Source organism: Oryctolagus cuniculus, chromosome 4, assembly GCF_051225735.1.
Source record: "Oryctolagus cuniculus isolate XC-2025 breed Fujian yellow rabbit chromosome 4, ASM5122573v1, whole genome shotgun sequence".
Classification (NCBI taxonomy): domain Eukaryota; kingdom Metazoa; phylum Chordata; class Mammalia; order Lagomorpha; family Leporidae; genus Oryctolagus; species Oryctolagus cuniculus.
In genome coordinates, this window is record NC_142870.1 from 146553503 (window position 1) to 146569117 (window position 15615).

Here is a 15615-nt window from a genome sequence, read left to right on the forward strand (position 1 = left end):
GGCGGACTGCATGTAATCAACCAAACTGTCCTTGACCTTCACTGTTCAGTGAAAAAAGAGATTGAGAAACAGGGCAAAACCCACCGTGGATTGACTGTGCAGGTGGGAAAACGACGCATTCGCAGTGTGAGTGTGCAAACGCATAGAGCCTCCCTCCCAGAGAACGTCAGAACCTCCTACAGGGAGAGCCGCAGGTGAGGACCAGAGTGCAGCACAGTCACCTTTCAGGTGCACTACCTGATCAAAACGATTTAAGAACAGTTAACCAAAAAAGGGTTAATTGTAGGAGGAGCGCTGTGCACAGAAGTTCCACCCTGGGGAAAAAAGGCTCAGAGATGAACCAGGCTGCCTTGGGGAGGATGAACGTCCCAGCGCTGGAGTTGTCACAGAGCAGGCTGCAAACTCCCGGGCCAGAGCAAATTCAGTCACCTGGCGGGCTGTGCGGCTGTCTTTGGAGACTTTATCTAAGTGGGAGGGGTCAGGTTCTGAGACATTCTCCGGAGCCACAGAGCCACGTGTGGCTCAGACATCCTCTGCACACTGCAAGCACACATTCTAACAGCCAAGAATGCACAAGTTCGTCGGCAGCAAGTAGCTGAATGTGAGAACGGAGGTGCAAAGATGCCCACCTGGTGCCTGCTACGGTGCGGTGCTGTCTGCCCTGTAAACATTCCTGTGTCAGAGTCATGGTCCTCAGTGTGGGGGAGAGAGGTGGTGGGCCTTCAAAAGACGGCATCCATGGCAGGTCCCATGAGGGATAACGGACCCCGGGCTCTCTGGCTTCCTGTGGTATCTCCTGCCACCTCCCATGATGTGGCACAGGCAAGAGGGCCCTCCCCAGAGCTCCGGCAATGCTGGTATCACACCCTTGATCCTCCAAAACTGTTAAACCTCTTTCTTTCGTATGCAGCCTGACTCAGGTATTTTCCTATAGTATCACCAAAGAGATGAATACAGTAGCTACAGAAAGAGTGGACACAGCGACCACTCCACTCACATGACCTCAGGAGTAGACTCCGACTGGAGGGAGGACTGGGAAGGCCAGAAATGCCAGGACCTTCAAGGAGATGACCAGAGCACATCCCCAGAGGTCACAGCCTAAGCCCAAGTCCGGCCAATCCTGACCACTACTGCATCTGCTGCAGAGCCCCCCAGAATCAGTGGGCTACCCCAAAGAGGCCAGGGACAAAGCCAGAAACCAAAAGGCTCATTCCCTCATCCATCACTCCCAATGGACTAGGTCTTACCCTCAGTGAACAGCCTTGTTAGGGCTACAGTTGGCCCCTGCTGTCCTCGAATTTCCACCAACCCCAAGGCGCTCTGCAGGACCTCCCCGCATTGTTAACTGGTCCTTGAAATAAAGCGGGGAGGAGGGGCTCCACTGCCTCGTCAGATGAGTGGTACCCAAGCCCTTAGCCTAGCCTGCGAGGAGAGTGTAGACAGGACAGCTAAAGGCAGAGCAAGCTCCCTCCTCTCAATGCCCCCGCCAATGCCCTGCAGGTCACATAAGGTGCTCCCCAGTGTTTGAGATGCATCCCTCTCCACCTGCAGCTGCTACCTGTGACACCAGGTCCCGTGTGAGTGCCAGTCCTGACTATTGCAGCCATTTGGGAAGTGAACCAACAGATGGGAGATATCTCTCTCTATCTCCCTCTGTCTCTGTAACTCTGCCTTTCAAAAAAAATAAATAAATATGAGAGAGCAAGAGAGAGGGGTGATTCCTGTAGGCTGAACCTCCAGCTTGCTTTAAACATGCAGGAGCCTTGACCTTGGACTTGGCAACTTGAGAACTGAGAAATTAATTTCTGCTCTTTCTAGAATACTCAGGCTGTGGTGTTCTGAGACCACGGCACAAACAGACTAAGACAGAGAAGTCTGATCACAGGCATGACTGAGCTGCAGGCCAGCCTTTGAGGGCCTGGGCTGGAGTCCTGGACGCCGACCAGAGAGCCGCAGCCAGGCCTCGCCCCCTGCCCTCTGCCCTGTTCTGTAAGCACAAAGCCTTGTGCTCCGCAAGGCTGGGCCGGCCCTCCCAACGCTGAGCAGTATCTAGACGGCTCACGAGCAGGTTCGCATGCTGGGGCTCTCCAAGGGGATGCTGCTACTCCCCAGGAGGACAACCCGCCAACGTGGAGCCCCGGGCTGATCCTCAGTGCAGAATCAAGGACCCCCAGAGCACAGCTGCAGGGAGCCGCCAGGACCGCAGGAACAACGGGGAGCAGCGTTGAGTCACAGAGAGTACTGGTGGGAGGGAGCTGAGGTGCTGGAAAACACCTGCCGTGCTTGCAAGGCTGGTTCATTTCCACAGAGCTCAGCCTTGGAAGCAGAGGGCAACGGTGGCCTCCTCATGCCCGAGTTCGAATTCTGCCTCTGACATCAACTAGCCGTGGCTTTCTAGACTACTGCCCAGAAATGCCCTCTCAATGAGTCAATGGGAACAACCAGGGGTGTGCGGGGACCTTCTCCCTCCATTCACTTGGGAGTTTCACACCCAGAGGTCTTCTCCCATGGGTGATGGCCAAGTACACAGTGACATCGGGGCCATTTCTATATGCCTGGCCAGCAGCGCTTCCCCTACCCACATGGCCTCAGTCATTGCTCTTCTTTTTTTTAAGATTTATTTTATTTATTTGAAAGACAGAGTTACAGAAAGGGGTAGAGAGAGAGAGAGAGAGAGAGAGGTCTTCCATCCACTGGTTCACTCCCCAAGTAGCCACAATGGCCAGAGCTGAGCACATCCTAAGCCAGGAGCCAGAAGCTTATTCCAGGTCTCCCACGTGGGTGCAGGGGCCCAAGGACCTGGGCCATCTTCTGCTGCTTTCCCAGGCACATTGGCAGGGAGCTGGAGGGGAAGTGGAGCAGCCAGGACTCAAACCGGTGCTCATATGGGATGCCAGTGCTTATATGGGATGCTGGCACTGCAGGCCAGGGTTTTAACCCACTTTATCACAGTGCCAGCCCCGAGTCCTCACTCCTAACAACACAGATGTACCAAGTTACGGGTGACTTTCAAGGCAAACTGTGGGCTTCCGCCTTGGGCAGCTCGTACGCCTGCAACGTTGCCCAGCCATCCTCAGACTCCCTAGCGCTGACCCAGGAGAGTCAACGGCAATGGAACGTGAGTGCTTCTACCTTCATCTATCAGAGGCTGCACAAAGCACAGATGGATTCGGACCCCAGAGCTCCCCTGGCTGCCCCTTGCCACCTGCAGAGCATGGTGCCGGCGTTGGGCTGCACCGGGCGTCCTTCCAGCTCAGCCTCTTGTTGCTCATGCCGGCGTCACAGCCCATTACACCCAGCCAATTACATCTGATTCCTCTCCGGAGGGCGCTGGGCAGGGCCACCGCAGGAAGCAGAGGAGGCCCGAGAGGTTTCCAGATGAAGTAGCCTGTTGGGAAATCCTATTATGAAGCTCATCTTACAGGGCTGCAGTGTTAATGACCCCGGCCTCCCTGGGACCTCCACCGAGCTGGTCTCCCTGGGGCTTCAGGGGAAGCCATCTGGGCTGAGGCTTTCCTCCCACTCACCAGCCAGCTGCTGATGGCCACGGAGGACAGCAGGGCTTCTCGGTGCTGCTGAATGTGGCTGCCAGCACAGTGGCCTAAAACACACACGCACACACACACATGCACACACGCACATGCACACATGTGCACACACATGCACATACATGCTCACATGCACACGCACACACTTGCACACACATACATGCACACATCCACAAGCATGCTCAAGCATGCTCCCTTGAGCAGCCCGTCTTCTCTCTCAGCGCTTGGGAGGAGGCGGCAGGTGCAGGCCCAGAGCTGGGACCGGCGATCCTTGGGGAGATGGAAACAGGCCCTGGAATGGTCCTTTTTCCAAGAGCAGCTAGATTAGACACATTTTTCTCCACCTTAGAATCCTGCGGATTTTTTTTTTCGGCTCAACTCCCCCCAGGCTCATAAAGTGGCTCATCTCAGCTGCTCGAGTTGACAAAGGCACCGAAACTGTTGAAAGGTTCAGAATGTCCCTTGGGTTTCCAGGCATGAAGGAATTTATATGCAGGTAGGAAATTACCAAGGAAAAAAGTCCCCACTTGGAGAGGGGAGAGACATGTGAAGAAGACCTCATGGGAGATGCGCGGACGCGTCCAAGGCCGGGCAGCGGAGCCCTCAGCCCTAGCGCATGGGCTTTGACACAGGTGGGCAGCCTGGCAGACTCCAGACAGGGAGGTAGGTGCTCTGAGGACGGTCCTTCTGCAGGTTTAGCTGGAAGCCTCTGCCAGCATCCACAGTGGTTACGGCTGTGGCTGACTTCAGAGCCCTCCGGCAAAGCCACGTGGCTTCCCAGTTAAGGGCTCCCACCCGCAGCCCCAGCCTGATTTTCAGGCTTGAGCAGGGCAACAGGAGACGTGCAGGTTTGACCACAGCCCTGTGGCCAGCAGTGACATCCCCGGCGTTCTGAGTAAGCCAGAGGGTGGTGGCTTGCTCTTCTCTGCATCCCACAATAGTCCTCCTTCCACTCCCTGTGCCCATCTCCCTGCCAGAACCTTCTTTGGTTCCCCGGCACGTGGCACACCATGCCTACAGCCCAGCCTCCCCAGGGGCCACCTGCACAGCCTTCACAAAGGATCTGGACAGCGTCTGTCAGTGGTGCTGTCTGCAGTGGTGGCCCAGGCCAGCCAAGGGCAGGGTCAAGGGCAGGAGCAGGGAAGAATCAGGTATAGCATTGTCACTTCCGGAGTCCCCACCATGGCTGAAGAGGTAAACGTGTGGGGCTGCACCTGCAAGCTTCGGGGACCTTATCCCAGGAGGGTAAGCCAGGCCCTCAGGGAGCACTCAGCAGTAGCCGAGGTCTAAGTCACACAGAGACGCTGCTCCAGCCAGGATCTGGTGCCCAGAGCCGCCAGAGGCACCCTCTTGGGACACTGCACCCCTGAGTCTCCAACAGACACACAAAGAACCCACCTCGGCTGGATTCCTCCTAGCCAATGTCAGTCCCGGCCCTTCCTCATGCCCACGGCCCACCCTCGGCTCGGGCAGTATTTGCAGCTCTGCAGCACCAACAGAGCTTGCCCAGTGCCCGCCCTGGACGCGCCCAGCACTGAGCTCACACACACAGAGCCGACTTAGCCATCAAGCTGAGCAGGGAAGCGGGGGAGGGGAGACAAAGTGGTGGCAGTGGGGGTGGTTGGGCCATTTTCTTTCGACGAAAGCTTAGAATCAGAGGAGCTGCTGAGAGCCGTGGGGCAGCGGTGTGACTCTTCCTGGCGGGTCCAGTCTGTGTGTGCGGAGAGGAGGAGTCGGAAGGAGGCCTCGAGCCACAGAACCCTCCAGAAATGTGTGAGCTGCCCCCTGCACCTGCTGATGCACAAGTTCTCTCCACGGCTTCCTGCCCCACCTCCCGGCCTCTCTTCTCTCCAGCCTCCCTCCCCACGACAGGAGCAGCTCTAGGCCAGGATGACGCTCGCCCTGCTGGCCTGCCTAATTGGTTTCCAGGTGCCTCTGCCGAGCGCCTGGCCATCACAGCCTTCACCGAGAGAGGTTCACAGAGGCAAAGCGAACGCCAGGAAGACAGGGCTCCTTGCCCACCCTGAAGCCCCCTCCTTCCAGCAAAGAGCCGTACCTAGAAGCATCTAGGCTCCTGCCGCCTGTACGGAAGACATCAGCCAAGTCCCAGATCCAAACAGCCACAAATGACACAGCAGTAGACCCACACGCTGCGTGAACCACAGCCCGGCCACGCGTGGCAGCCTGGGTGTTCAGGGCTGGGCTGGGTGACAATGGCTGTCAGAGGCTCGCTGCTTCTCACCCATAGCTGCCCGCTATTCACCACACTCCCTGTGGCTGGCCTCGTGAGGACTGCTCGCACCAGGGAGGCCACCCTAGCACTACTGCGAAGGGGCACTGTGCCCACTTGTGGCAGCACAATACAGTGGCCCACATGGATGGAGGACTTTCCCTTGGAGATCCACCCTGGGGACTGGTCACAATCCCTCCTCATGCACTGCCCACTCCCACCAAGACGGCCACGCATGCCCGCGGCCAGGCCCTGGGGCCCTGGGCAGGAAGGTCTGGCCACAGAGTTAAGGCTGAAGCATGCGGGGGTGCATCTTACCTGTTTGTGAGACAGGAGGAAAGAGCAGCCCCCAGCCCCCTCCACTAGGTTACTGAGGCCCAGGAGCCATGAGGCCACCCAACTGTACTCTCTGAAATGCCACCAACATGTGGCAGCCCTGAGTTGGCCAAGTGACGGGGCCTGGGTGTCCGTTTCCTCCACCTCTGAGTGTGCCATCAGCAGTTTGTGAAGTCTAGGCAGGTAGGGTCACAACAGCTCTAGATCAGAGATCTCAGGACAGATCTCGGCAGAGTTCCGAGAAGGCTAAGAAACCACTTGGATTTGCATAGTTGTCCCCACGGGCCCTCCCGGGACGATGGCAGGAGGTGACTGACAAGCAGCATGGACAGCAGCAGCAGAACCGACCCCCCCACCCTCACCCCACCCCACCCCCACAACCACCAACACAGAAAAGTTCCAATTAGCCCAAGGAAACGAGAGCCTGTTCCCAGAGTCCCAATTAAATCAGAACCAATCAATGCCTGCTCCGGTTCCTGCCGTTTTGCTCAGGAAATAATGAGAAAAACGAGAGGGCCCCGGCCAGCAAGTGCAGCGTGGCAGCCCTTTGAAGCCCAGGGAAATCGCCCCTGCGCTGTGGCGGGCATGCCTGGCAGCCGTTGTACCTGCGCCTTTAAGAACTCAGCCCGGTGCCCTGGTCCCCACTCAGACCCCGATCAACACCAAAGAGGACCCCACCTGCCCCCTCTCCCCCTGCAACCAAAGGGACAAAGAGGAGCACTGTGGGACTAGGCCAGCTGGTTTCAAAACTGTTTCCATTGATTCATCCCTGAATGTGGGGCTCTCTCCCCTCTTTCCACACCATCCATCACAGTACCATAACCAAGAAATCCAATAAACACACAAAGGCCCAGCTCTGTGTCTCGGCAGGCCTCAGAGAGGCCGCATGAGTGCCCGGCCCAGGCAATTTGCTGAGTGCATAGCATTGCAAAGCCCATGGGCATTAACAGTCCCGGGCGGGCACATCTCCTGCAGGCATTTGGGGAGCATGGCGAGGCGGGGGCTAAACAGGCAACCAGCTGGTCTGGCACTCAGCAGAGACAACAGAGAGCAGGAGGCTCATGGTAGAGGAGGAGATGATACAGACCCCCAACTCCAAGGGCCTGGACCACCCCCGTGATATGTCAGGGTCGAGGGGATGATTCCTGGAGTCCATGGAGAAAATGTCCTCTAAAAGGAGGTTACAAGCAAAATCCAATAAGGAAGGAAAACCAGTCTCCGCTTCCCCAATCCTAGACTCCCCTATGTTCAACTTCTGTGACTTAGGCAAGACGCAAGGGCTAAGGCCTCCGTGCCCTTCTGTCCACCCCCACGGCAAGCTGAGCCTACAGCCAGGTCAGCACATCCATTGTCACACAGTGCACCTGGGGTCTCTAGGGCCCAGGGGAGCCGAGGGGCACACACCATGTCCTACACCCCCACCCTGCAAAGTTCCCATCACTCAGAAGCAAAAGACAACGCAAGACAGGACCCAGTCCCTCTCCCCCTCCAACAGCTTCATCTCCTTCCAGGCCTTGGCACTGAGCCCCTGGAGAAAGACAGCCAAGCAGAGGGCTTTGAGTTAATGAGCTACATGGGCTCAGCAGCAAGCTGAATGCTGTGGGATCTGGACTGAAATGAACTAAAATATTTTCTAAATTCAGTCACTTCTCAATTACCCTTGAGTGAATTGTCCATGACAACCCAAATTCTCCATGTCCCAGAGCTTGGGGCTAGAGGTAGGATGTAGGGGGTGTGTGAGCGTGTGTGTGTGTGTGTGTGTGTGTGTGTGAGAGAGAGAGAGAGAGGGAGGGAGAGAGAGAGGGCAAGGGAATATGTTTGTGTCCCCAAACTAAATATAACCGTGTGGTTATTCAGTTATCTTCCACTATCTGTAATTCTCCCATCTCTTCCTCTCTGCGTGAATAAGGACAGCCTGGTTGGACACAGTGGGAAAATCAGCAGGCCTAGCACCGAGAACAGCCAGTTCTGCAGGGCTTTCCCCTAAGCCTCTAGGCTCCTTCTGTTCCTGGAGGTCCCAGAGCTGGAGGAAGGGACGCCTTGCAGGCTGGGCTCTGCCCAAGGTGGGCAGGAGGCCGAGGCCCTAAGAGGCCCCCAGGAGCTTACCCTTGCAGGCCACGCTGTTCTCCGGCTCATAGCCAGCCTTGCAGGTGCAGCGCCCGATGGGCACCATCCACTCCCCGTCGCCGTTGCAGTAGAGTTTGATGGGCACGTCCACTTCCTCTGCATTGGGGATGCACGTGCCCCGGGCAATCACCAGGGATGTGCTCTCCGCCCCCGTCATGGTCTCTGGGAACACTGCGAAATTTTGCACGATGCTGGGGCACTTTTTGAAGAAGACCCGGACCGAAAGGAGAGACATGCAGGCCCCGTAATCCTGGAAGGCGAGGTAAAAGCCGTTCCGCGTGAGCGGCCCGAAGCTCCTGACTTCTGTGTTGACTTTCATCAGCCTTCCCCCGAAGTCTACCTGGGAGAAGCTCTCGTCCGCAGCGATGGTGTCCACCTTGAGGTAGGGGGCTTCGGACCAGAAGGCCGACTTCTTGGTGGCGATGACCGAGTCGGTCTCGTAGTAGTACAAGTTGAAGGTCTCCTTGCAGGAGCCGGGGACGTTGGGGAGGCTGCTGCAGTCTCTCACGGTGAAGCGCATCTCGGCGTAGATGCGGTGGGCCCCGCGCCGGTCGATGAACGTGGTGAGCAGCCAGTTGTTCTGGTTGGGCTCGAAGACGTTGCACACCTGGTACGTGCGGATGGTGTTCAGGTTCTCATCGTAGCCACTGACTTCTTCCCACTGCACCAAGCCGGCCACAGACAAAGACACAAAGCAGAAGGGTGAGAAGACAGAAAGAAGCAAGGCAGCCAAGACTCCCGGGGCGGGGAGGGGCCTGGGCGCTCAGCAGTCTGGCTGCTGGGCTCGAGAAACGAACGCCTCCAACCCCAAGCTGGTGTCACGGGCAGATGCAGACTTAGTGATGTCTCTGCAGCTCATCCCCAGATACCACAGACTTCCCCCCTGGAGGGCTCTCCACCCCACCTTTTTTTTTTTTTTTTTTTTTTTTTTTTTTTTTTTTTTGACAGGCAGAGTGGACAGTGAGAGAGAGAGAAACAGAGAGAAAGGTCTTCCTTTACTGTTTGTTCACCCTCCAATGGCCGCCGCGGCAGGCGCGCTGCGGCCGGCGCACCGCGCTGATCCAATGGCAGGAGCCAGGAGCCAGGTGCTTTTCCTGGTCTCCCATGGGGTGCAGGGCCCAAGCACCTGGGCCATCCTCCACTGCACTCCTGGGCCACAGCAGAGAGCTGGCCTGGAAGAGGGGCAACCGGGACAGAATCCAGCGCCCCAACCGGGACTAGAACCCGGTGTGCTGGCGCCGCAAGGTGGAGGATTAGCCTAGTGAGCCGCGGCGCCGGCCCACCCCACCTTAATCTAGCACCTTGCTCTCATGCTGTGACCGGGGCTCCTGGCCTCCATGGGGACAATCTGCAGCAGCCAGCAGGATGGAGAGATGATGGAGAGACTGCTTCCTCACTGCCCCAGCCTCTACTCTCTACAGCCACTCACTCTGTGGACCAAGGGTCCACCTCTCGCTTCTTTATATCTATCTCTGGAAAACATATGAATGTAAAGCTTTTCCGAATTTCTCAACAAACTTAGAGTCTCACACACTTTTGTTTGATAACCTCACTCTCTTTGACAGAGCTAGACTGTGAAACTGGCAAGAGAGTGAGTGCAGCGCCGGAGCTGTGGCGTAGCAAGCCACCACCTGCAGTGCCAGCATCCCATATGGACGCCGGTTCAAGTCCCAGATGCTCCACTTCCAATCCAGCTCTCTGCTATGGCCTGGGGAAGCAGTAGAAGATGGCCCAAGTCCTTGGGACCCCTGCACCCATATGGGAGACCCGGAATTTGCTTCTGGGTTCCTGGCTTCAGATTGGCATAGCTCCAGCCATAGTGGTCAACTGGGGAGTGAACTAGAGGATGAAATATCTCTCCTCTCTCCCTCTCTCTCTAACTCTGACTTTCAAATAAATAAATAAATCTTTTTTAAAAAAAAGTGAGTGAGTGGGCTGCTACAAGAGACCCTTCCTGAAGCAAATTAGGCTCCACTATGCGCAACTTTTAAGCAAAGGTGTGATGGAGGGGAATGTTGGGGGGCAGGGCGTTACATAGGGAGCAGGGCAGTCAATCCCCACGCACACTGGAACAGAGAGAGCCCCCATTTTTAGCAGCCCTGTGGACCTGGAAGAACACAGTTTCCAGCGATGTCACTCAGTCCTCCCAGCAACTTTGAAAACCCGGTGCTGCTACCTTTAATTTCCTTAGGAACTTCCCTGCGAGTCACGTGACTCTAAGAGAAGAGCTGGAAGAAATATTTGCAATGGCCACAGAAATTCACCGGAGAACTTGTAGAAGATGTTACAAAAATAGGTGATGGGGGTGAGGGGCAGGGGAAAAGTCTGTGCGGACAAGGCTCTGGGGCGGGGGTCAAAGAAGAGTTGCCAGGGCTGGTGTCATGGCACAGCAGGTAAAGCCATGGCCTTCAAGGCTGGCATCCCATATGATCTCCGGTTCAAGTCCCAGCTGCTCCACTTCCAATGCAGCTCCCTGCTAATGTGCCTGGGGAGGCAACAGAAGATGGTCCACGTGCTTGGGCCCCTGCCTCCCATGTGGGAGACCCAGATGGAGCTCCTGGCTTCAGCCTGGCCCAGCCCCCACTGTTGAAGCCATTTGGGGAGTGAACCAGCAGATGGGAGATCTCCTCTCTCTCTCTCTCTCTCTCTCTCTCTCTCTCCCTCTCTGTAACTCTGCCTTTCAAGTCAATCAATCAATCTCAGAAAAGAAAAAGAAAGAAAACAGAGAAAGAAAAGTTGCCAGACCATTCTTGCTCCCCTGTGCAGGCGAGAGTGCAGGCACGGAGCAAACAGCTGCTCACACCCGGGAGCTCAGGACCCCGACCCCAGCACTGAGGGTTTTCCCAGCAACGAAAGCTAAAGGTATGTTCTGCCTAAGACAAACAAGGGACACAAAAATGAAACTTCCCAAGGCGACAAGAGAAAACAGAATGAGACTTTTGACTAGTGAGCACTGGTAATCACAGCGCAGCCATTATTAAACACTGCATTCATTGCTTGTGATGCACAGTACTGAGCTTCAACATATGAACCCGACAATTCAGGAATAGAATTAAAAGCCAATAATGAGTGCAAGGGAAATACTGCAACTGCTTCTTTCAAGGAGTAAAGCCCTGTGGAGGCAGGAGGATAGGGACAAGGCTGCCCTTCCATGTTAAAAAAGGACATCTATGAACACGGTACAGTGTAGAGGTGCGGGGGAGCAATGGGTGGTGGAGAGCTGGCCCTGCACCTGCAGACTTGGGAAGGGACCTCCCTCATGACACCCCTGCTGCCGGGGCCCCTGCCACCGACGCACCTCAGCTGCAACCCATCCAGGGCCTTCGGGATGGCCAGCATTCCCAGAGTGCCTGTCCCCTCCCCAGCCAGAAGTCCAAAGTCAGCTTCTTGCAGGATCTCTGTGCTGGTTCAAAGGCACATGGGTCACCCTGATTCCTGCCCTAGATAAAGTCTGCCCTGCTCACACAAAGCACCCAGCATCCTACCTATCACTCCATCCCCAACCACCATGCACGGTCCCTCGTGGTCTCCTGTTCTGCTTGATCTTCTGCAGTACCCAAGACTTCCATGTTACCCAACACCCCTCTCTGTTTCCACCTCCAACTGCATTCCCACACTGCGCCTTCTACCCCAACCCCATTCTATTTGCTGTGCCCGAGTGACTGCAGCTCTGGGAGGTGGCCACCTGCCAGCACACGCTCCCCAGGCCAAACCGGGAACCCCACTTCGTGCTTCCACATCTCTTGGTCCACTGTTGTAAGAACAGGAGTCAGCGCACCCGGCAAAGGCTGTGGCGTGTTGGTGACACTGCCGGCATCCCATAGCCTGGGCAGTGTACTGTGTACTGTAGGGTGAGAGGGCCTCCCTGCTCCCAGACCCCAGTGCAGGGACCCCAGGGAAGACAGAGCTCAATTTCATGGCTCCTGGAGAGCATAAATTCCCACTGTCAACACCTGCGTGCACCTTTCTTAATTTCTTATTGATTCTCTAGATGTACAGGGACCACTTTTTCTTCCATCTTCCAGACAGTGCTTTGTTCTATTTCAACACATTTGTTAAAGTTGCGTTCTGCTTGCCTGGTTTTTTGGGGGATCAGAAAGCAAGTCTATTGGGGGAGAAGACGGCGCTGACAGTGTTTCAGATTGGAAATTCAGCATGCCCTCCCTCTCTGCGCCTGTGCCAAAACAGTCCCCAGCTGACCCTACATGACTTCGGAAGGGAAGGCGGGGTGGCTTCCTCTGCTGTTCTGCAGTTGTCTAAACACAGCAGCTCCATTGTTCCAACTGAGTCTCCACACAAATGCAGGGACCCTGGGCCGAAGATGCGCAGGTGAAGTGCGTGTGCGGCCCCACTTCAGCCACGAGTAACGCAGCCCTGCTGTGGTGGCCGGACAGGAAGCCCAGCCTGTGGGTTCACCTTAGCACCCGATTCCGCTGCCATCTGCAGGCCTTTAAATAAACCCCAGGAGGATTTCCACTCATTTATCTCAGCAAGTGACACTGATCAGTAGGAGGAGACCCATCGTGGGGAATCGTTTCCAACGTTAACCCCTCGGAGCCTCAGTCTCCATCTGTAAAATTCGGACTCATCCTGGCTGACCTCCACTCCTCGAATTCTACAGACCCAATTGATTCCCTGACAGCTCCTCAGGGAGCGATCAAAGCAAATTAGGGGGAAGGGAAGGAGGTGAAAGAGACAGAAAAGAAAGGAAAACAGCTCCCTGTTGTTCCGGGACATCCTGGAGCCTCGCATTCATCCCCCTCCCCCTGTCCTTCCTCTGCAGACAGCAGGTGCTGCCCGCGTGGGAGAAAGCAGTGTCCAGAGTGGGCCAGCGGAGGCCAGGCGGAGGCCCCCTCCTGAGCAAGTGGCCACGGGGCTGGGGGCCTTGAGAAGACGACTCAGGCTGATGAGATGGGGGCGGATGCGCTCCCAGCAGGGCGGGACCCACGCCGGCACTTGTTTCTGATGCCTGGCATCAGCCTACACCTCACTCATTCATCAGTGGAGATATTTACCACACGCCAGCTCTGTGCTGGGCATGCTATGAGCCACTGGGGATACCTCCATGCGAACCTTGTAATCTAGGGAGAGAAACCGGAATTAGAAAAGGGTGATTAAAAGAACTAGAGACCTAGGACTGTGCTCAGCCCAGGGGTTGGAACATTGCGGGAGTCAAAGAGAAGGGGTGCACCTGGTGCTCAGGAGAGTGTTGGGGAGGATCCTCCAAGACGAGAAGGGAGCAGGTGGGTAAACTGAGCCAGGAGACGTGTGCCTGCCACAGGCAGGAGGGGCCAGGGCATCTGGACCACTGGGCAGCACAAGGGCGAGGGCCTTGGCGGGAAAAGGCATCCTGGCCCCACTGACGCACCGAGCCAGTGTCAGAGAGCGCGAGAGGTGGCAGGAACGAGGCCGAGCAGGAAAGCGGGCGTGGTGGAGAATTCTAGATTTCAATATGATGAGTCCTTGAGAGGACAAACAGAGGCAGCCACGCCAGGAGAGCAGCCCGAGTGCGTGGGGGCACAACGGAAGTCGTTGCAGTGGTTCCACAGGAGGCCATGTGGGTTGGGCCAGACTGGTGGAGGTGGAAAGAGATTCTAGGGGCAGGGAATCCCCAGGCCCTCGCTGAACAGAGCATGGGGGAAGCAGCCCAGGCCCAAGGGGCTATGTGTCCCTTGGACATGTCCTCAGGCATCAGTCCTGCCTCCCCAGCCAGGCTCCCGGCTCCCCAGCCCCTAGGAGTACTGGTTCCCAGAGCCCTCTCTCTGTCTTTACTAAGAGGCAGTGTTCCCAGCCTGGCGTAGGCTTCCCGAGAGCAGCCCATCTCCTGCTCCCATTTCTCTGACCCAGAGCCTCTGTTGGTTCCAGGGCCTCTGATGCCTTCTCGCTGGCAGCCCCAGAGTCAGCTTCCTGCAGAGCCGGCCCATGTGGCTCCGCCTCCAGGCATTTGACAAATTGCTTCCTGTGGCTCCTTCCAGTAATTATCTCCTCCCATTGGAGCAACAGCTGAACCCCGGGATTCGCTTGTCAGATTGGCACAATGTCTAACAGATAAAATGTCAAGGCTTGGTGAGAAGTGGGGGACAGGGCGCCAGTGCCCAAGCCTGTGGGTAGAAGTGTCAGCTGGCAAAATCCTCCAGAAGCCAGCCAACTAGTCCCCTCAACAGGGTAAATGCTGGCCAAAGCTCAAATCCATGGGGAAAGGTGAACCATTGCTAAGAAGCTGTTGGGATAACTGGGTAGCTCCCTGGCAAAATCGTAACTGCATCCAATGTCACAGCTGACTCCAGGATAAACTCCCAGTGAGTCAAAGATTTAAACATTAAAGATGAACCCTAGCAGTTATTAAAGAAACCATGGAGGCAATCTATTACATTAATTGTGACATGCAACTCAGACCCCAGAGATGAACAGATTCAGAAACCGGCACTGTGGCACAGCGAATTAAGCCATCACCTGCAGCTCCGGCATCCCAAACGAGTGCAGGTTCAAGTCCCGGCTGCTGCACTTCCAACGCAGCTCGCTGCTGATGTGCCTGGGAAAGCAGCGGCAGATGATCCAATAGTTGGTTCCCTTCCACCCACGCAGGAAACCTGGATGGAGTTTCAGGCTCCTGGCTGCGGTCTGGCCCAGCACCTGTTGCTGTGGCCATCTGGGGAATGAACCAACAGATGGAAGATCTTTCTCCGTCTTTCTCTCTCCCTCTCTGTCACCCTGCCTCTCCCCCTCTGTCACTCTGCCTTTTAAATGAACAAATAAATCTTTTTAAAAAAATGAATAGAATGATAAACTCAGCTTTGTAGAATATGTTTTTAAATTGGCATGTCAACAATAAACATAAGCAAAGTAAAAAAAAGAAAAAGAAGGGCCAGTGCTGTCGTGCAGTGGGTTAACGCCCTGGCTTGCGGCACCAGCATTCCATGTGGGTGCCAGTTCGAGACTCGGCTGCTCCAGTTCCGATCTAGCTCTCTGCTATGGCCTGGGAAAGCAGCAGAAGATGGCCTAGGTCCTTGGGCCTCTGCACCTGTGTGGGAGACCCCAGAAGAAGGTCCTGACTCCTGGCTTTGGAACGGCACAGCCCTGGCTGTTGTGGCCAACTGGGGAGTGAACCATCGGATGGAAGACCTCTCTCTCTCTCTGCCTCTCCTCTCTCTGTGCAACTCTGACTTTCAAATAAATAAAGAAATCTTTTTTAAAAAAGAGAGAAAAAAAGAAAAAGTGAAAAAACTACTTGTAACTTATCACAGATAAGATGTCAATTTCCTCACCACATAAAGAGAATCAGGAATACAATAGAACAATGGGCAAAGGGTACCAACAAACTATTCATTGTTAAAGAAACAGACATGGCTGTCAATATACAAAGACATGGTTAAC

At 55.6% G+C, this 15615-nt stretch overlaps 1 protein-coding gene across 2 annotated transcripts in view; it reads right to left on the reverse strand.

The window, feature by feature from the left end:
* EPHB1 (EPH receptor B1) overlaps positions 1 to 15615 on the reverse strand; it is a 431493-nt gene that overhangs the window by 277046 nt on the left and 138832 nt on the right. For both annotated transcript variants that reach the window (XM_051818616.2, XM_089332244.1), the window contains exon 3: positions 8221 to 8902. In XM_051818616.2, coding sequence (XP_051674576.1) covers positions 8221 to 8902 — 682 coding nt within the window. The remainder of the gene's footprint in view (positions 1 to 8220; positions 8903 to 15615) is intronic.